The 22,738-nt window shown below is 40.7% G+C and overlaps 1 protein-coding gene across 1 annotated transcript; it reads right to left on the minus strand.

Annotated features, from left to right (window-relative positions):
• LOC138594881 (ankyrin repeat, bromo and BTB domain-containing protein DDB_G0293800) lies at positions 1-22,282 on the minus strand. The gene is made up of 10 exons (XM_069666154.1): positions 22,126-22,282; positions 20,568-20,771; positions 20,304-20,423; positions 19,460-19,504; positions 19,286-19,365; positions 18,742-18,838; positions 18,576-18,662; positions 13,131-13,361; positions 11,851-11,948; positions 1-1,394 (listed from the first exon to the last, which is right to left on the minus strand). The coding sequence occupies exons 1-9, from the start codon at positions 22,157-22,159 to the stop codon at positions 11,896-11,898; spliced, it is 951 nt and encodes a 316-aa protein (XP_069522255.1). The 5' UTR covers positions 22,160-22,282; the 3' UTR covers positions 1-1,394; positions 11,851-11,895.
• Positions 22,283-22,738: the final 456 nt, after the last annotated feature.

Below are 22,738 nucleotides of genomic sequence, written 5' to 3' on the forward strand. Positions count from 1 at the left end.
TGTGGGACAAAGTTAGAATCCTTTTCTTTAATACATTCAACATTAACATCGTCATCATCAAAGAAATGTCACAGCTTAACAGAAACTTTAATACTGTTCACTGGGAATGGCAACGAAAGCAAAATGCAGCATCAAAAAACATAACATGCAAACTAAACAGATACAAGAACACTGATCAATCAGTTTGACAATCCTATAACATCTTATTTATATATTATTCTTATTCTTTTCATACTTTACAAATGTGTGCCAAAATAACTGACAAAAACCTTTTCTTAAAGAGTTTGTAAAGAGCTGTTCAGGAAACCAGGTCGTAAGCATACGAGGATATCTTAAGTTGGTGAAATTGGCAATGAATATATAATGCCAATGCTTGTAATTATATTTACACTGCATTTATTTATTTACATTATATATTAAGATAATTATATCTTAAAAATCTTTGGTACCTTTGTGTTCGCTACAAATTAAATAAGTGGTAATCAATATGTAGTATTTGTCAACAATCGTAATTTCTCCTATGAAGACATAACGGACATTATACAACTGTTCCGACCAAGTAATCTGATTGGATAAGAGTCATTCCATAAGTGCTGATATAGAGTACAACATCACTGGGACTTTTCACTCAGTGTATCACCCCGCCTCAGCTGGGTGTTTTGAATACTGTAAATTAACATTTCAGCAGACCGTGTATGTCTACATTGATCAAGCTGGTACCTCTGAATCACAGCAGACTCTTATTTCACTGGCTGATGATACATTAAAACAAACAGATAAATGTACATGATAAAAGACATCCGATCTGTGGTAACCTGTAGACACAGAGCGCAGGAGAATGTTTGGGTTGCTTGGCAACAAAAGTCCAGTTTCAGTTAAGTTGTGGAACTGAACTAGTTGAGTTGGTGGAGCAAATAATCTGTTGTTGATTATTACTGTTTACTACTATTTGCTGCTTGTGCAACTGTTGTTTAAAAGCAATATCACACTCAAGGTCGTGTTGTTCTACTGAATATCAGCACGGCTGTGATTCGGTCGCAGGTAATCACAAATATTACAAATGTATTTTACTATATTGTCATCTACTTTTGCGTGGACACAGGCAGAGGGATAGTTGTCGACAAATACATGAATAAACACCAATCATACAAATAATTTAATAATAAAATGTTGACAAGGTTCATATAAATGCTTAATAAGGAGGGATTAAATAGAGTGTTTAGTCCGTACCAGTAATGTTACAATTTAGTCATTAGATCCATTAAAATGTTGCTGTAGAGCAAAAAGATTAAGATATCAGTGAAATACCTAAAAAGCTGAGCTCAGCTGACGTTTACCAGTTTGAAGTGTACTTTCCGGCTGCGGTCACTTGGGTTTACGAGCGTGTCTTCATTCTGAAAGAGAGAGAAAAAAAAGGGACACAGAACAATGAAAACAATGTTTCCCGTCCCACAGTCACGTGTCCTGCAATCACCTGCTTTTTCCACACGTAACTTCTGCTTTGGCCAAGTTTATGTGGCCTTTGCCATGACCCTTTGACCTCTGTGCAGAAACATCTGTTTGAGGGAAAGGATAACTGACATAATCCTGCTCCACATCTATTGATGTGATTTATGCTTAACCATTAAACGGCTGGAAAGAACAGCGTTGTCCCTGAGGGGGATGTGACAGCCGGAGAAAGAGGGTTGCCTTTGGATTTTTGCAAATATTTGTCTAAATACATAATCAACTACTCCTTTAATTACCTTTTTACTCTTTGCAGCCATCATTTGAAGACAACTGCCAAACTTCAAACAAGTTTAGGTGACAGTCATTCAAACCCAATCAGATATTTTGTAGTGGTGGTAAGAGGTACTTGTTCGCACAAACCACACAAGCTCCAGTTTGTTAAGAGTTCAGAGTTAATCTGAACTGCATCCAATATAAAGGAGTTTGGTTTTAGATCAGTAACGTGAGTGCCAATGCTCAGGTTGCGGGTAAGTCTTCACATTGATTTAAGTCCACACAGCTCTGCCGAGTTGAGCCACAGGGACAGATAGGGATCTGTGGAGACCAGTAAGCCACTATAGTGAAACCTGGCTGCTGAAAGATTGGGCATTCCAGGGGGGATTTAGTAGTGAGCAAGAAAATGCCCAACTGAATCCCAAGCAAGGATGTTCATCCTTTTCAGTCACCCACAAACAGAAAACACACAAATACCATTCGGGTAAAACAATGACACTTTGTGGAGACTATATCTGAGGTTAAGTAGGTTCTTTTGTTCTTTCTTCTACTTTGTTTGGCATCTGAAACAAAAGAACGAGTTTCTAACAGCCATTTGTGGAAAAACACAAATGTAAGTTAGAGAGCAAAACCATAATTTTACTTGTGACACTCGTGATGGTGCAACAGGACACAAACACTAAACACAACTTGTATGTATCCTGTGAAGTGATGAATGTTTTTATTGGGGCTATTCACACAACAAGGGGCGTGCACGAAAACAGAAGTGGGAACAACTGGAGCGATAAAATGCATCAGGCCTGATGGATTGATCACTGCGAGGTTAAGTATTTCTGAACTACAATGCAGAACTAAGTTGTTAACTGAGGATGCAAATTTATGGCTCAGCTATAGAATTATATTTCAAAATCATAGAAATTGTGAAGTAATGCAGAATTCTTTTCAAAGAATAGTTGCCAATGAGACGCCGGTTTAGCTCAGCAAGTAAAGCGGCACTTCCCTCAACGCATGCTGCCCAGTGTCTAACTTCAATCAGCAGCCTATTGCATGTCATCCCAACTCTCTCTTACCACATTTACCACTCTATCCACTGTCCAATAAAAGTCAAAGACCACAAAAAAAGTCTTCATAAAAAAAAAAAGAAAAAGGAAAAAAAGTTAGGCAACAAGTGTAGACAGTAGACGGCTTAGAAATGTAGTTTAAAAAAGCAGCAATATATCCATTTTGTGTCTGTTGCTTTCATTTCAGAACTGTTAAATAAATTCAGTTTCAGGTTTAAACTAGTTATAACTTTGGTCAGTTTTAAACTTAGGTTAGGGTCAAGGCCCAGTCACAACAGTGTTTGAAATTACACTTTGCTGGGAAAATCAACTGATTAAAGCTGTCAGTGGATTCCTGGAGGACACCAAGGAAAATGTGTATTTATTTTTAACATTAAGTTCATCTGCTCTGCTGCACCACTGACCTTTGACATATCGACATGATTGACCATTGAGTGAACGGTTCAACATGGAGGATGTTATCATAGCCTTTAAGCTCTATCACACAATTTACTTTAATCTAAACCACCCTTGGACTGATGGATACTTTTAAACAACTGTGTGAACTTATGTAACGTTTGCATGCTTGCTAGCTCAGAGCATTTTTACCCTCCTCAGTAATTCTTTACAGAACACAATTTGTAAAGAGGAAATAGAAAGAAGCTAGAAGAGCTGATGTAAATGGCTTGTGTTAGCATGTTTCTGGCTGCCTAGCATGTTAGCAGCTAGCTTGCCAGCTACAGCAGTTTACCATTTAGCCCTGTGAGTGTTCTGTGCCAACTGCTACCTTGTACTTATTAATGTCAGGCGGTGTAGTGGACAGTTTGACATGCAGATTTCATAAGCTCTCCGCTGTTTCCACTTGAATATTTCAACATCAAATATGTTCACACATCAGCTCCCGTCACATGAAAGGAAACTAAAGGTTTAACATTTTCAGGAACTTTCATTCAGCATCATCGGAGATTCCTGAGCTCATTTCAAACTGTGTGTGAACGATGAGAGACAAAGATGTAATAAAGCCACGGTGTGACTCTGACAGCCTGACACCGCCTGAGGAATGTGGAGCTGATGCCGGAGGCGATACCGGCAGGTGAACGAACATCCGTCTGTCAGCAGGCCTCCTGATCACAGCCGCTCTGCCAACTGCACAAAGCCAGGGCAGGAATGTTTGAACCGGGCAGGAGAGGACAACAGGAGGCCCGAAAACTCTGGACCTCATGGGGTTCGCAGTCTGGCGGAGTCATTGACAGAGCAGGCTGTGATCTGGACACTTGGACATTTAAGTTGTATCTTCCTGCTGTGCAGATGTTTTATAGAGCAAACAGACCTTTGTAGCTAAGCTAGCGGCGTGGCTGCAGGGATATCACTGGTGGTCCGTCGTTCCAGTGGTTGTACCACCACTTTAGTTTAAAATTAAATATCTTGACAACTACAGGATGGATTGCCATAAGATTTGGCACAGATAGTCAAAGTCCCTGGAGGGTAAATTCTACTGACTTTGGTGGTTCTTCAGCAAAACCAGCAGTCAAAGTTATCACTTATTCTGCGAAAAGGCTTTACATATATGGTTGTTATGAGATGAATCCAACCTTTAATTCATGCAATACTTCGGTTTGTGACAATATAACGACAAACTAATGGCATTATTCTCAACTGTACTTAGTTTTATGTGCTAACTAGTAATTGTTAGCATGCTAACATGCTTTTTAACATACAGCATGTTAATATTCTTGTTATGAGCATGCTAGCTTTAAGCATTTAGCACTAAGTGTTGATGTGCCACCCGTTTACATTTTATTTATTAACTCTTTTGTTTGTATTTTTTTGTTTAAAATTTTAAAAGATCGTTTTGGCTGTTGTGCCTTTATTTGATAGGACAGTGGAGTTGGAAATGTGGGTGGAGAGAGTGTGAACGACATGCAGCAAAGGGCCGAGTGTCAGATTTAAGCCCAGGCCAGCTGAATCGAGGACTGAGCTTCTGTACATACGGCGTGCAATTTAACCACTGGGCTAAACCGGCAGCTTGTTGTTTGCATAACATTAATCTCAATATAATCAATTCTTACAAGGCTTGTACCAATGATAGAGAGTAAGAGTATGACATTAGTTCAACGTAAGCTGAACAGATGTTTTCTCTTTTCAGAAGCTGAGTTGCAAAAAAGAACAAAGCAATAGTAACAGGCTCAGGAAATGCAACACAATCAAAATGTCAAGGGTGTGATTGTTCACAACTTACTCACTTTAAATACGCATCACATGACTTGAGAACTAACTCTATTTATGTATTCTCCACAAATTAGTCTTCACCGCTCTCCCGCTCCTCTGTTGAGCGCCGAGCAGCGTGGTGCAAAGAAGTGAAACATGCACGACTAAATTAAGCTCTCTAAATGTTTTGCGGGCCACCTGCCACAGAATGAACTGAACTACAAAGGAAGAATCTAGAAAATGTGACACTCTTGTTGTAAAGTGTCTATGGTGTAAATAGTGAAGGTCAAGGCCCTGCATATTTTGACGTCTCTTAAAATAAGAGGATGTAGGTCGGAGAATCAGGGAATCAAAGAGCTAGAATGAAGAAGAAGAAAGAACTCGACCTAAATGTGAAATGAATGCCAACTAATAAAGATTTTTTTCATCGTTTCCTTCATGTTTCTCACAAATATTGTTTTCATTTTTTCAGGTTCTGTCATGTGCAGTCTTTGTTGAAATGTATCCTGGTTCGGGCTTCACATCACAGCAGCCGCTGCTCATTCAATTCTGCAGAGACTTGCTCCGTGACAGGCAAAGAATGCGCGCAGGTTGACTCTGACATTGAGGCCACATTATTCTCCTGCAGTCACTGTGTACCCTTTAATTAGGATTGTCTGACCCATGACCCCTGGAAAGGACTTCGACCCAGAAGCCTCTGAGTGTTCATGCATTCAGACACAAAGGTTGAGTTCTGGATTGGTTTGAGTTTAAAGACAAGTTAACCTCATTCATCAAACACACCATGTCCTCATTAGGGCCTCAGTTTCAAAACAAACTCACTCAAACTGTTAGGGAAACAATAAGTACATCTCCTCGCTCTATTAGGTTCGGTGCACAGTTTCTAATATGTTGACAGAGTGTGAAGAAGAATGACATCCTCACAAGTCAAAGGTCAAACACCGCTGACAGATTTATTTAGTCCAATAACAGTTCCCTGTATGCCTGGAATGACAATTAAACATTTTTACGTAAACTTCGGAGCTTTCACAAGAGAAAGTTCAACATGACCTTTGCCACAGGATGCACAAGTTGCACAACCAACGAACTGCCACAGACTTCCAGTGGTTCAACTATAAATACAACCTTTTTTTAAAAGCCCCTTAAAACTTGCAAATATTTAGGCAATTAGCCACTGCATTACCATAGTTATGATTAAGTAAGCATCAATGAAAGTAAAAGGTCAGAAATAACAATAGGCCAAGACAATTTGCTGAACTACTTCCTGTAAAACTGCAACTTTTGCCGGCTGCCTGTCTTTATGCTAAGCTCAATCCTGGAACCCATCGTCTAATGACGATATATGCTTCTGGGAATGATGGCCAACTTTTCTGTATTTCCGGTGAAGCCAGCGGTTAGCGGTGAACGACTTCCAGCCAAGACTTCTGTTTCTGTGCGCTGCATAGTTAACAGTCCAATTAGCATCTAAAGAAGTGACCGTGTGTTTGGATCAAATGCGAGCGAAATTCGTCCCTCTAGATATGTCTGGAAAACATGTCTGGTGAGTCTCAGTTTCACTGTAAATAGTAAGTTACACAGAGGCGGCACTCTGGCTTACTTCAGCGGTATGAACCAGAAAAAGAAAGACGTGAGACGAAAGACGTCATGATGGAGATTTGATAAAAGGAAAGATTAAGCTTTGTCAGGTCTGTCCTCAAGAGGAGAAGAAAACTACTTTTAAAATGCTCGTTTGTTGAACGGAGGTTGGATCGATCATTTCTGATGCATTCGAGGAAGTCGGGAAATCTGAATGCTGATCAGCTTTCGTGACACAGCGTCAAGCAGGTTGGGGTCTCTCAAATGGGAATTTTTTTATAGGACAGCTGAAGATAGACAGGAAATGTTAGGAGGAGATAGTGGGTGACGACATGCACCAAATGATCGGCAGACCGGGAGTCGAATCCGCGATCAGTGCGACGAGGACTGTAGCCTCTGTATATGGAGCATATGCTCTACCAACTGAGCTAAACCAGCACCCCAAGTGGAACATTTTGGATCTAGAGTAGATTGCTTGCATTCAGACATCTGTTTATAAAGATTAATAAATCATTGTCAGAGGACTTTTCCTGCATTTGGTCAGTATTACTCAGACTACAAACATACTACGAACGGAAACCAGAACAATTCTCAAACCAGTCCAGTCCATCGTGTACAGATTTGTCTTTATGTAGAATCTGTAAATAGAGATTATGCTAAGCTAAGCTAAGTGGCTGCTGACTTTAGATACATATTTTCCATACAGATATGAGAGTGGTATTGATTGTCTAATCTAAATCTAAGCAAAATGTGCATAATAATATTTCCCAACATGTTGATACTTTATTATGAGTTTCGACTTCAGCTATGACAGAAAATGTTTTAGCAGAAGATAGCACATGGAAATTTTAATCTGAAAATGTACATTTTTCTTGTTTTGAAGCCTGTAATAATTTGTTTAAACTTACAGTTCACATTTAAGATGGACAGCCTCTTTTAATGTTGACCTCTTTCATAGAACATGCATGATGAACTTCCTACAACTCCGTTCATACCAAGGAATCCTTAACAAGAGCTCTGCTGTTAGTGTTACTAAAATATACTTATGCTTGTTAGATTGATTGACTAAGGTGGACATTTGGATAGAATGAAAAAGCCTTTAACCGACCTGAACACAGATTTCCCCTTGTTACTATATTTAGACATTCAAGTGAATCATAACTAAAGCACCTAGTTACAAAAAGCCTGAAAAATGAGTCCAGCCTGATAGATCAGCTTCCAAAGCTTTGTAGGCTGACAGTGATAAATATAACCAAGTGCATCTTTTTATGAATGAATGCTGGTGTGTGTTTGCCAGGACGAAGGTGCGTCTGAGTATCGTCTCTGTTTATCCCAAAACACAGACAAGAATGAACTAAACATGTACATGCTGATGCTTTTATTTCTTATTTACTTCTTACTTTGAACATTCCTTTTGGATAAAACGTAGAAGGTCTTATTTTCTCTTTAAACTTACTTATGGGACCTATTCCTTTCCCTTCAATGACACTATCTCTTTACTTTAGACTGCAAGTACATGTCTTGCACACCTACATATCTTCGCTGTGTTTGTACTCTACCTTATATGTAAGAAAAGGATTTGGAAACAGTTCTATAAATCCAACGCAGCAGCAGTGTCCCCCTCAATGCTGGAGCCTGCTGTTAAATAATGACAGAATACAAAGGCCACAAAACTTCACATGTATAAAGTTATGACACAGTCGTCAGCCTCAAAGCTGTATGAACAGCACAAACCCCAGTCGCAGCCCTTTAATGACACAAGCCTAAAAGCCGTCTTCAAGACTTAGCAATTGCAAGTTTTCGATGTGTTAGCCAAAACTTGATGTTTTGTGGTAGGAAGTGAGAAGAGGAAGGGGCAGAACCCGCCTCCACCAGCTGTTTTTCTCTCCGTAGTGTGAGGGGAGTGTCAGTCAGTCTGCGTTTTCCGACAGTCCCTCCCTCCTGTAAAGCCGCCCAGGTGTAATGGGCGCCCCGCTGATCTGAACCACATCAAACCACGCGAGCAGGAAGCTTCCCGTCACTGTTATTACTGGGATAAAAATCCTGCATGACGCATTGTGTTTACACCTGTCGTAGCGGCCCACCAAATAATGACTTTTGCTGTTAGTGTGAAGCAGAAAAGGAGACAAATAGCTATAAAAGAAGTCATATTTTAGTTATTTTATCCTGAACATTAATTATAAGCTCTTAATTATGAACATGGAGCCTCCAGAAAGAAGAACAAATACGATCTCCAGCGTCAGATCCTTGACCCTCCTCATCTCCATGACCTGTCTCTGAACCAGCCGAGCACCCACCCGCCAAAAACCAGCCTCTGCTAATAAAACAAGCTACGTCTCGCTAACCACTGGCCTTGTTTGTCTCACACAGTTACCTCTCAGTCTGTCACTCTCTTTCTCTCTCCTCCTCCTCGCTGTGAAATACTCATCCCAGGCAGCACAGACAGTTTCCTCCAACATCAGCCATCAAACATGAAAGCCCGGCTCTGACTGGAAAATAACACAGTGACGTCCCGGGTCTAATTATGCTGGTTTAGTTTACGACTTGTCAGCTCATATCCATTATCCTCCACAGCAGAATGGCGAGTGGCCTTTCAACTGCAGTTTCCAGCTTGCTCATCACCTCACAGACCAGGTGGGAAAGAGTGAAGAGTTCACTTTTTCCTCTTTTCAAATTGTGAGCTAAAACATTTCTCGCATTCTAGAGTTGTAATTCTCTACTCCGATAACATTACAACAATATACTATGGAGGGTTGTTGGCTCATCTGTTTGTCATCTGTAAATCTTTGAACACGGAGGATTCACGTTTTCTTCCAGTGTTTTTGTGCAAGGAACAAGACACTGTATCAATAGCAAGTTTGACAGCTCACTGGCCGCTTTTGCACGGCTATTATGTTACATGCTCTCAGGTAAAAGTGTTATTAGAGACCACAAAGGTCAGCAAGTATTTGCTTTGCATACACTTGGATTGTGTTTGTGTCTTTTTGTCTTCATACAGTCTGTATAACTGTAAATCTTTTTGGTTGAATCTTTCCAAATCTTAGTTTAATAGCAACATTTTTTTTAAGGTGCTGGTTTAGTTCAGAGGGTAGAGCAGGCGCACCTTCCTTGATGCAGCGGCCTCAGGTTCAACTCCTGCCCTCGGCCCTTTGCTGCATGTCATCCCCCACCCTCTTCTCCTCATATTTCCTGTCTCTTCTCAGCTGTCCTATAAAATAAAGGCAAAAAAAAAAATCTGGTTTTGACCACATCTCTTCCCACTGCACAATTCTCAAAGTGGGCAGAGGGCTGAGAGGGGGCAGAGGGCGGGGCAGGTGTGTCCTGCAGCTCAGTGACGTCCCCTCACCTGGCCAGAGAAAAATGGAGAGCGACATAGAGGCACATATGCCACAGAGGGCTCTTCTGAGGTGGAGGACGTCTCCCCTCCAGAGTCCCCTAAGAGCACTTTAGTGTGGTGGAGGACCGTGGTGGTCCCGAGCACTATCAGTTCGAGCCGTTGGCTCCAGCCCCACTAATGCCTGAAGCCGGAACTTTCGGAGCCGAGGCAATGCAAGTGCATTCGCCAACTGCGTGTGCAGCCTGTTAAAGTTATTTCTGATTCTAAAGAGAGAATGAGGACAGTCCCTGAGTGGTAACGTAATGTTAGCTAGAAGGCTAATGTACAATGTGCTAGCAAAAATAGTGTAAACTCGAGTGAGTGGTGTGTCTCAATGAGGATATATTTGTGTTCATGTAACAAGGACATATGTTGTTGTTGTAACAAGAACATATGTTGTTGTTGCTCTCTTTGCCTGTCTCTATCCTGTCATATTTCCCTTCAGGGCTTCCGTACAATTGTAGGAGTAACTTGAGGCAAGCTTGTCTCCTAAAAATAATGTTCATGTAGTGTTGTTTTCCCTAACTGTGTTGTTTTGAGAAATGTTGGTGGATGACGTTTGCAGTATATGCAAAGGAGGCGGTCACGGTTGTACAAACTGTGTTGACTTCCTGCTGTGTGTGGTTAAGTTTAGACAACAAAAACACTTGTGTCATGGTTACAGAAAGGTTGTGGTTTTGGTCAAACGTTAACAAGGAAACGCACGACCTTTACTTTAAGTCTTCAGTTAATAGTGCTGATTATAGAAGTGTACAGACAAGAGGTCTGCATCAGCATTATAAAAAGAGAAGACATCTAGGGGCGATTCAATGCAGAGCTATAAATTGTAAGTTATTAGATAGTAGACCTTTTTCACAGAGGATATTTGATAACACGGTGGTAAAAGGAAAACATGTAGACATAAAACTAGAACTGAGTGCATCGGCTGAAACAGAGATACTTCTGAAGCTGGTGTTTTTGTGAGATGATCCGTGAACGTTTTAACCACAGAGCATCTGACGGTCAGCTCCTCAGATGTGAGCTTATCAACAGCTGTTAAGAGCAGTGTGAATTCCTCGGGCCTCAGGAGTGTTTCTGAGCAGATAGGAAGAGAGAGAGAGGCAGTGCAGGTGCAGATCAGGACCTTTACATCCTGGAGCACATGATGATTAGACTGAGAGGGCCCGTGTCAGTGCTCGTGTGAAGAGAATCTCATCCATCAGCGGGAGAGATGGGGCGGGAGCAAGAAGGAGGAAGGAGGAATGAAGGGCTTAAGTTAGCAGAAGTAGAGCGGCTTTAGTAGGAAAGTTGTGGTTTTACATAAATTAAGTAATGGCAACTGATGATTCAGCGTATACGATCATTTTTGACCTCTTTTTCATGATTGTTTGAAACCAAATCTGAACTTAACGTCCACTTATCAGCTTTTGTCTCTTGGTCTTCATCAGTGGATTGAATTTGGTCTCGGTCTGACCTTAAGTCGTAGTTATTTGTTTTAGAAATAGCTCGTGTGTGGACCTTGAAAAAATGCTATATTGCAGGCAGACGACGAAATATTTTTATATTAAAGAGAATAAACCAGAAAAGCATTCAAAACAGTCTGAAAGAATGACGACTGTATGTTGTTATACTGACGTTTTCACCCAGCACAGAGGCTCAGTCTTGGAAGCAGATACTAATGTGTATTTATAAACTACTGGATGACAGACTGTCAATCTCATTTACAAATTTGGGGACAAGCACATTTTATAATTTTAGACTTAACGGTTATGACTCCTCCTATTTTTAAAATCATAATTCAGGACAGGAAGCTGTAACGCAGCACTCCCAGCGGTCGCACCAGTTATGTTGACACGCAGTTCAGGGCGGGGGCTTTCCCTTTTACCAACACCTGAGCTGGCTGAGCAGCGAAGCAGCTGCAGCAACAGCGTCTGTTCTCTGCGCTCTTACCGAGTTCCTGAAGATCATCACAGAGGCAGAGAGCGGGAACACGTCTCACACCGGGCAATCAAGAGGGATGTCCCAGAAGATTTTGCTCGGCATCAAATCTGTTTAGAAATTAAAGAGAGGGAGACGTTTTTCTTTTAGTGTGAGTTACACAAATGGGACAATTCATCGTTAGAATAAAAGTTAATCATTTTATTTAAAGTGTTTATATGTAATATACATTTTCTATGATGTGTCTCTGCAGAAAAAAAAACGAATTACTGTTGACTGATATATTTTCATACGACTTTTTAAACTCTTAAACACTGAAATCAGTACCATCCATCCATCCTCTATAACACTTATCCTGTTCAGGGTCGCAGGGGGGCTGGACCCTACCCCACCTGACATTGGGCGAGAGGTACACCTGGACTGATCGGCTGTCAATCACAGGGCTGAACCTTTCACACTCACACCCACACCTACGGGCAATCTTCACCAATGAATGTAACAAGCATGTCTTTGGACTGTGGGAGGAAGAACCCGTAGGGAACCCACGCATGCACAAGGAGAACATGCAAACTCCACACAAGAAGGCCCACTACGTCAGAACAGGGATTCAAATTAGGGACCTTCTAGCTCTGAGGCGACAGCGCTAACCACTGCATCTTTATATCTCTTCTTTTTTTCCGAATAAAATGACTTATTTATCTCTCTAATTGTTCCTGCTGTGAGGTGACCCCATCCCATACTTGTACGACTCCAAAGTAAGAGATGTAGGGAAGATACAGTCCTCTTTCCTGTCAATAATGCATGATAAAGTTTATCTAGAGCCAGTGTGACACCTAAGCAGTCACACTTAGCCAAGTGGTAATCTTTACAAATAATCTTTTCTGTGTTACGATCTCTCTACTGCCAACTCTGCTAGCAGGGAGTTTTACACATAAAGGACTGATTTTAAAGACACCCACTTGATTTGAATCCTCGTGTTAGCTTCAGCTGATCTTTCAACTTATTTTTCGCATATTTATTTATCTATATTTTTCAGAATCAGAATACTTTATTAATCCCCGGGGCAAATTTCAAGTGCACCACGGAGGATAAACACAATATACATGGAAAATTACACAGTGAATGACTGCATAGTTCTCTTTTCGTCACCAATTAGCGGAAAATGTGTTGAAATGAAACATGTTGCATTAACTGAGACCTGAGATAAAACACTGACTCACTATCCTGCCAAAGTGAACTCTACGTGACTGTGAGGTTACCGTCATCGGCAGTGGACCACTTGAGATACCAACCTGTCTTCTGACTGAGGTCAGCGTTGTTGCTGTTGTTCTCGTTCGTCTCCTTCAGCGATTCCACCGAGGTCTTGTTGGAGTCGACGCCTTCGTCATCAGTTTTCTCGTCCACGCTCGGCTCCACAGGTGCGGGAGGGCTCGGCTCGGCGGCGTCCTCTTTGGGTTTGTCCTCAGAGGTGTCTGGAGGTGGTGCGGGAAATGCAGACTCAGCGGCAGATTTATCAGCCTCAGCTGTGAAGGGAAAAAAGCAAACTAAGTGATTTTTAGTGGATTTTAAGAACAATAAAACTGTTCTTCTTCTAAATCCAGTACTTGAATATTAAGTGACAAAAACACCAACACAGGTTGAGTCATTGGAATGAAGTGGAAAAAGACAACATTTATGTCATGCCATATAAATAGGAAGTAAAGTGTTGCAATAAATTCAATATGAAATGTTACTGAGACATTTCTTCATCATTTTAACTTCTATGACATAGCAGATTTCTGTTTGCAGCACCCACATAATAACAGTATTTCCACTCATATAGCCTGAAGTGGTTTTGCCCTCTCTAACAGTCAGGGGGGGATTTCTCTCAGGGCATTTCAGGGGGCCACCATGTTGGTAATGAGGCGGCTGATTACTGACCAGCTCCTAATGAGCCACAGCCATGCAGCTGTTGGAGGCTGTGGGAAAGTAGGGCGGCCCCATCATTATCTGACCCGGGGTTAGGTGGAGGGAAAGCGGAGATGAAGGGGAGAGGACGGTGACCGTTGTTTTGCACATTATTCTGCCATGAGTAAGAGGGCTCCTCAGGCATTATCCCAGTCCTCAGAGAATCATCGTGTCTGTCAGGTTTATGGTGGATGACTACACTCTTTATCACAGGTGGACTCTTGACCTGACCCTCAGTATACTGACAGTGGATATGCAGAATACAGTTGGTATTTGTTCTTGTTTGTCATCATTTCTTTTCCTTCCAGCTGTTAGATGATCGATAGAAGTCTGTTGTATGTGGTAGATAACAGAGCTAGGTGTCAGTTTACTAAGCTTAAAGGGCCAGTTTGTCGATTTTCAACCTCAGTCCTATCATACTATTATGGCGAGCTAATGCCATTATGGTAGGAAAAAAATGCAATTTGGCTCTGTGCCTTTGGAGGACGCTATCCGCTTCTCCAATGGGCCCTGGAAAACCTCCGCCAGACTACGTAAAATGTGTCATCTAGTGGAGGCCAGGGAGCTCGCTAAAGTATCACGATCCACCGGTATATTCTCATCGTATTTCAGATTCTGTACTGCTCTACCTGAAGCGATCAATGTCCTTGACTGAAAAACGGAAGTATTTCACTCCAGCGTCTCTCGCTGGGCCGTTCCTTTCAGAGGGAGGGGCGCAATGCATGCTGGGTGATGTAGGAATGTAGAATGGGCGAAACCACGAGCTGTTTGTACAACTTTCTCCAATTTCAAATATTATTGCTTCTATCGATTACAGAGAACACCAGCTTTGACTGACAGTGACTTTTTCCAGGGGCAAATTGAGACTCTAGAAGCACGCTAGAAATTAGCGTATGCCTCTCTAAAGCTTATAAAATCCACCTCTTAAGAACACTTATTAATGCTTTGGGAGCAAAGGCTAGGTGCTGTGACTATCTAGAGTCTTGTTTTCATCATGAATAGCAACCCCACATATTAACCAACAAATTGATTACCTTGAAATGTGGCACAAATATCAATAATGGCTGGAAGATGTATGCTTATAGTTTTGATGTTCCCCTGACTTTTTTATTCGGCACCATCATCCTGTTCAAATTTCTATTTGTCCACTACTTTAAATGTGACCTCGTACCTGCAAAACTAATGACATTTCCATCAGCCTTGCCTGTTGTTGGTGTTTGCTAACAGGCTTATCCAAGATGGTTAACAAGGCTAACTTTGCACTTAACGTCAGGGTCTTAGCGCTGTCATTCTGAGCATGTTAGCATGCTGATATTAGCATTTAGATCAAAGCGCTACAGATCAAGGTATCAGTATGTTTCAAATGCAAAACTTGTTACATGGTTGAAGAGCATGCGATATCGCCTACTACCACACCTTTCAGACATAGAAATAGGAGACTTTGTCTGAAACTGCCATCCAACAATCACTCCATCATCACACAGTGATTGGCCAAGTAATTAATGCTCTACTGATGGCTGCCGTATTAGAAGATTTACCCCTTCTCTTCTTGCCCCTCTCAGTGACAGCAGGTTAGCAGCCCTGTCTTTGACTGTGTTTTGTGGAACAGCTTTAATTTGCCATAGAAAGCGGTCAGATGTTATGTTGGACAAAACATTTGTTTTAAGCACTCTTTGACATTAAGACAAATAAGAAAAAAAAGTGAGCTGTAGAGTTATTCATAGGTAGGTTACTTCTATTTACAGTCTTAATGCTAAGCTAGGCTAATTACCTGTGCACTAAAGCTTGATACAGACCAAGCACAACCAAAGACCTCCGACACAAGCGATTACACAGATTTTTTTCAAATTAGAGCACTTTCCTGGGCTGTGTGGGCGTGTACAGAGTTTAATCGACATCTCCCTCTCTCTCCTGTTTTCTTTTCTACACCAGTTGGTGTGACAGTGCAGATGTTAACCTGCCCCTTAGGGTGGTATCAAATCCTCACATCTAACCCTCGAGAACAAGGGTTCAAGAATATTTTCCGCTGCTTAAAAAGGGAAAGAAAGAAGAAGTTATCGTGCTTAACCAACAGGAAATGACAAATCAGACTGCTGTTGAAATATTTCTACCTGCAATGAAGCGATTAATCCTGGTTGTGCTTGCTCATGGTGGATTCATGTTGGGTATCTGTAAGTCGTACAACACAGAGTACGGTCTAGACCTGCTCTTTTTGTAAAGTCACTTTAGATAACTGTGGTTATAATTTGGCGTTAAATAAAAGTTGACTAATAAGACTAATTTTCTCGTTACGTTAAATTGGTTGCCCAGTGTTGCTACTTCAGTCATCATTTTGTACTTTTGTTTCCAGTAACATGTCTTTTCACGCTTATCTCATTCTGTGGTTTAAAGATGCTTTTCATCACTGAAGGAAACACACCATGAAGATTCAAGCAGCTTCTACGTCACATGCTTAAATAACTTCTCAAAAATACATCACACTATAGTCAAACTAAAACTACACCTACACAAAGAAAACTTTCACCAAAGGAGGAGGGGTGTGTCAGTCAGTGTTTCCATGAGTCCAGAAATGCAGAAGATTAGCTTTAGCGTGAATTGTTGCAAAAGAGATTTTGGAATTAGTAAAATGATGATTTGTCTTTGATTTTAAATGCATGTGGTACAGGTTGTAGGGTTGGTGACTCACTAATTAATCACCTTATGTACGCAGATGATTTGGTCATTTTCAGCCCGTATAGTGCTGGTCTCCAACAGCTTCTGAGAAAATGCACACAGTATGGTGCTGATTTTGATATAAAATACAACGCTAAAAAGAGTAAGATCATGATTGTCAGAAGTAGAGAAGACAGAAAGTCAACCTTCCCTGACTTTTATCTGTCTGGCACTGCACTCCGTGTGTGCAGTGAGATTACATGTTTGGGCCATATTATCGCAAATGACCTGTCTGATGACAAGGATATCTATAGGCAGCGTCGAAAGCTGTATGCTCAAGCGAACATGCTGTGTCGTAAGTTTAGCATGTGCTCTGTATCTGTGAAGATCTCACTCTTTAGAGCGTATTGTACATCTCTGTATACTGCCTACTTGTGGTGTCGTTATCAACAAAGCAGCATTTAAAAACTCACAGTGGCTTATAATGACGGCATGAGGCTGCTGCTGAGAGCTTCAAGAAGCTCCAGTGCAAGCCATATGTTTGTCAGTGTCAGGGTACCTACCTGCTCTGCTGTTTTACGTAACCTGATGTATAGATTTATGTGTAGGGCATCTGAGTCAGAAAACGACTTAATCGCTGTTCTGGCTAACCCTGTACGCAGTTCTGTCAGATTTTCTTCCAGACTGTGGAACCATTGGCGAACTTGTCTGTATGTTAGACATTGAACATTGTGGAAGGCTTTGTATTTTATTTTTTTTCTCTTTTTGTGTGTGTGTCTGTTTTTTGTGTGTTGTGATATGGATCCCCCTGGGTCTGAAATAAAGAAATAAATAATAAATAAATATAATTTGACGTGCTTTCTTCAGGATTCACTCCACTAATTGATACATTCGAGATAAAAGAAGTCAGTTTAAGCATGTGAACAAACGCTTATCATCCGTCCTCCTCGTGTCAAGGTGATTAAACGCAGCTGTATAAAACCCCACTGTTTGATCAGGACTCGGGCAGCTCACCTGCTCTGATTGCTTAAAAGTTCCCACCTTTCCCATAAGAGGAAGAGAACCATTTGAGAGATTTTCAAAGCGGACATCAGCACTGTCCATTTAGACAAAGTGTGGCCCTGAGCCGAAAGGCAAGTCCAGGCATGAGCTGCTGCTTTTACCTTTCTCATTCAGCCTGGGAAGACTTCTTAGAGTAAGACAGGAAGACTTCATTCATTCTCAGACAAATGAAAATGTCAAACCATAAGAATGTAATAGAAAAGGAACGATCAATGAGCATTTTTATCATTTACATACTATGGAAACCAAATGGTTGGTTAAACATTTAGCATAAAATCTTTGAGGAAGTCCTTTAGAATTAACATTTTTTTCCCAATGTCTCAACTTTCCTGAAAAGTTTGACTAATTTTTTAAAACTCCCTGTATATAATGACAAAGGGTTTGGTGTTTTTTGTGTGTGTGTGTGGCAAAGTAACAACATGCTCCACAAGGACTGTGAGGCGTCGGCTGCAGTTAAGCCGAATAACCATGTCATTGTTAACTTGACTTCCATTTCCATCAAGTGGTGGACGTGAGTACTGCAGGCCACGTATCCACATCATCTCCTCTCAAAGTAAGGAGGTGTTGTGTGTCATCTGTGCGCAAACTTTACATCACAGGCATTACAAAGTTTTCTGTGGAACTTCTTAACTAGTCTGACCTCATTTGCACAAGTTATATTTCAGGCCCTGCGTGAGTCAGACTGCTTCCTTCCTTCCTATAAAAGTCACACCAACGGATACAACCAAGTGATAGCCATGTTGTGGTTTTGTATTTGACAACTTTAACTTGGAAAAATGAAAAGTGTTTCTGTTATATTCACGCCTGTAGAGGAGCAAAACTCACTTCCTTTTTCCGGTTTTAATACTCAAGCATTCACACTATCTCACAGCATCTCAGTTTTAAGGTAGAGTGTCAAGAGCTTTCACAAACTGTACTTCCTTTATTCAGCTTAACTGATCTTAAAAAAGAGGAAGGAAAACAGCACCATTAGCCCACAGAACATTTTTAAATTCACAACTCAGTCCCGTCATTCAGTTTCATTGACACACAAAAAACCCCACTTAAACGCTGATCAGTCCCACGTTTGTTCTTACCTTTCTGCTCCTTCTCTGCTTCAGGTTTTGCGTCCGGCTCCTGGGGCTGTTGTGTGGTAGTTTCTGTACTTTCAAAGGTCTGCAGGCCTGAAAAGGAAACATGGATGATCTTCTCATCTTCACTCCAACACTGTTGTTATAATCACTGTGGCGGTGTTGGACTGACCGTTCTGAGGTACGGCATCAATGGGCAACTCAGGGTCCACAGTGCTGAGAGGGATGTTGGCATCATCCTGCCTGGATGTGAGGTCAACAGAGTAGCGCTGTGGGATGAGGGGGAATTAGAACACAAATAGAAACATGCTACACTGGAAACAAGGAGGAAATGGCTCACCTGGCTCTGTCAAAAGGTGCAAAAATTTAGTCTACCAACACCTTTGAAGCTCAATAGTTACATCCTTTTGTTTAATCCATTAGAAAGGAAAGTGAAAAAATATAGTTGTGGTTTTGGCAGTATGGTCCAGTTAGCAAATAGTCCAGAATACACCCTTAAAAATATAACTTGTCATTCAGTTTATGTCTGGATTAAACAACTATGGCTCAATAAACTTTGGGCTTGCTGTTTCCCTCCGTCTCCACCCTTTTTGCTAAGCTAAGCTAACTGGCTAGCTGTAGCTTCATATTTCGAGAACAATCTAAAAGATGTTAAAAAAAAAAAGTCAAACTATACACACTGATTAGTTGTGAGAGTAAAAGGCTACTCCACTTACCCTTCCTTTCTTTCGCGCCAAAAAGCAACCAAGACCCAACAGAAGAGCTACGATGATGATCACTATGAGGATGATGATGCCTGAAGGAGGTAATACAGAACATTTTTTACTACACTACTATAGTTTACACATGAAAAACACATTGTAGTTTCATATTCTTCAAATGTAACTCACCGATATTGTCACCCCCAGCCTGCAGTGGGGTATTGGTTGGTTTGCCTGAAAGAAATACAACAGAAGTTTTCAAGCTAGCTCAACCTGCTAATGTCCCGTTTTGTTTTTAAACCGTCAGAAGTGAATGCCGCTTCAAGGATACAATTCATTATCAATTACTGGATTAAAGGTGCATTATAACATTTTTTTGGGCCACTTATGGGCAATAACACAACAAGCTGGAAACACAACACTGATCACACTACTAAACGAATAGATGGCTAGCGTGTTAGCAAACAATGACCCAGTCTATTTACACTTTTAGCAATGTCTGATGAATGAAACACCTTTTTTAAATGTTTTTTATTACTTTGGTCTCTTGTTGCTCCTTGAGGAAATACTTGTCTCCTTAGCTCCTGTGTGAACCCTATGTTTACTAGCTAGTCGCTAATTTAGTCTGTAAGCTCCTTGATATTATGTAGTGTACAGTGGGAGCATAAACGCTTTGTTTTTAATGTAAAAAGAGTGTGAGCTGTGAGACTAAATTTATATTAAGTCATATATATATGAATTAATATGACTTCAAAAATAAGTGAAAATCCAAAGAAAAAGAGACAAATTGGACGCTCAGATGAAGGCAAACAGTCTAAAAAGGAAAGCGACCATCGGCGAGGAAAATCAAGAGTTACAAGTGTAACAAAGGGAGCCAACCTGAGATTGGAACTTTAACTTTTACTGTAATTGTATATTAATTATAGAGTTTATCTCCACAGTATCAAAGGGTGGTGTGATAAAACAGTTACAACCTGAAGACAAACACTCATACGTAGAATTTGGTGTATCAGAATCAGCAGACTATACTCACCTTTGTCATTGGAGTTGCCTTTTGCTTTGGTGACGGCTGTTTTGGGCCGATCAGGATAACCAGGATTGGGTGTGGGCATTGCAGGCGTTGATGCTTTCCCATCTTCAGACTTTCCATCACCTGAATCAGGGACATGCAAACAATGATACAGACAGGAACAATCATAAAAAGAAGAGAGAGACGTAATAAGGTACGGAGTTTAAGGGTGGGAAATTTTCGGGGAAGAGTTAGTGCTTAAATCAATAAATAGATAAAAGTTCCAACCCTGATTCGTTGTCGCTGAAGGTGCCATGGTGTTGTTGCTGGTGGTGATGTTCATGGTACTGGTGGACATATTGCCGGTGCTGGTCATACTTGTGGCAGTGCTGGCTTTTGTTTCAGGATTGCTATTATTGCCTCCATTTAAAGTTGTGCTAATTGTACTCTTTGTTGATGTTTCTTGTGCAGTGACAAAAGCCACAACCAAACCTGTAGGAAAGAATAGAGATGTAGAAAATTATATTACTGATGAACACATAGATGATATCATTCCGGGTGTTTATCAGGCTCAGATTCAACTAACTTTACGTGTTACTTGTTCTGTTTTGTGAAATTTTTCTGTCTGTGTATAAAAAGTAGGGCTGTCAATGAATATTCCAAATTGGAATATGTAACTGAATGTAATAAAAAACAACAAAAAACATCTCCATGTGGTGTTCTTCATGTGCTGCAAGACATATCAGAGACAACATCAGCAGTCATCTCCATGGCTGGGCCTGTCGGCTTTTAAACTGCAGTGTACCGAGGACAGGCTGAACAACACGTTTTCAGATTGGCAGGTTTGAGACGTCACAAACCTAAGGAGCCAATCCTGTCAATGGACGGGGAGACGCTATGCATATCATTATGTGTAACCTATGGCAACCACTTCGGCGACGCGCGAGCCAGCTGTAACCGCCATCATAGTGTTAGCAAACTCACTACTGACTACTAACGTTAACGTTACTACTGCTAATTACAACATTTCAAGCTAGCTAAGTTTCAACAAGTTGCCTCTAAACGATGGCAGAGACGTGTTTTGCTGGAGGGGGCGGTTGGAAATTTGCACAGTGGGCGGGGCTTGCAGTTTTTTTTTGTGCAATTTTTAATGAGGGAGGAGGAGATGCCTTTGGAGGATTTTTACAAGGTGATTAAACATATTTTGCAGAAAAAATACATCAGACACAATTTATTATTTCAAGCAGAGCAATTTATATGTCTTAAAACATGACTGGAGCTGGGTTTTAATTTATTACGCAAGGTGTAGGAAGCCTATGTTGATCTTTTAAAAGGTTTCTGTTTAAATAAATACATCATCAAAAAATTAAATAAGTTTGTCTCTCGTGTTGGTGTATCCTCTTACGCAAAAATAGACATTCGAACAGTTAGGAACAACAGAAGAAATAATCAAACATAATTTTTGGCCAATTTATCACAGCACCAATAAAAAGAATTAAAAAAAGGAGGAGGTGGAGTCATTTCTTTGCCAATTTTAATCAACCACGAACTTTATCGCCAAACTACACAACTGACAACAGCTCTTAAACTGTAAACCATAAAGGGAACCAGCTACGTAATACTGTGTGACAAGGTGTGGCCCTGTTTGCCTAAGCATGCTTTCCTCATACACTTTGAATTCAGGAATTTGATTGATATTTGATTAAATTCATCCATGATATTGCATTTTATAGCATTTAGAGTTAATTTACCTGGCAGACCTTTTGAGGTAGAAAAAAAGACTTTTATTTAGACAATAAAAACAGTTGCCTTTTAATAACAGACATAAACATTTAAAGAGGCTTACCCAGCATGAAGAAGGAAGGACCGATCAACGCCATTGTGTGTGTGTGTTTGATGGCAGCAGCAGGTGGGAAAAGTCCGTAAATACAGTTTGTGTGATCAAAGCTGTCGGGCCTCAAGGTGATGCGTTCATATGCTGCTTTACCGCCTGAATGCTTCAGACGGTTGCATGCCTCTAAAGGAACCAAAAAAAGAGGATCAACGCCTCTGACCACAGCAGGATGCATCAAAGAACAGTGTTGCTCAAACGGGGAGAGTAAGAGGAAATCGACTGCTGGTAAGTTGCCTCAGATTCTCCTTTCGCTACAGAACACAGAGGTAATATGAAGTAATGTGCACACTGTTACTTACCAAAGTCTTCTATTATGGTGCGCTTTAAATGTAAAGTTAATTTATTTTAACAATGTTGCATATATTGCTCATATTAAGCATTTACATTAGTATTAAAGGGATTTATTTGTCCATTTATGTTGTCAATCTACTTCCTATGAAGTCATAATTTTAAATTATATAGTCTTTTTGCTAAAGGACTGTTGCAAAATAGGTTTTCTAATGTTGTCACTTCTGTTTTCTGGACACTAGATGTCGCTGTGGATAAGGGGAAAGACGCCAGATTT

The sequence above is a fragment of the Semicossyphus pulcher genome, unplaced genomic scaffold (assembly GCF_022749685.1).
Source record: "Semicossyphus pulcher isolate SPU_LCO1_2020_fin unplaced genomic scaffold, fSemPul1.0.p SCAF_17, whole genome shotgun sequence".
Taxonomy (NCBI): Eukaryota; Metazoa; Chordata; class Actinopteri; order Labriformes; family Labridae; genus Semicossyphus; species Semicossyphus pulcher.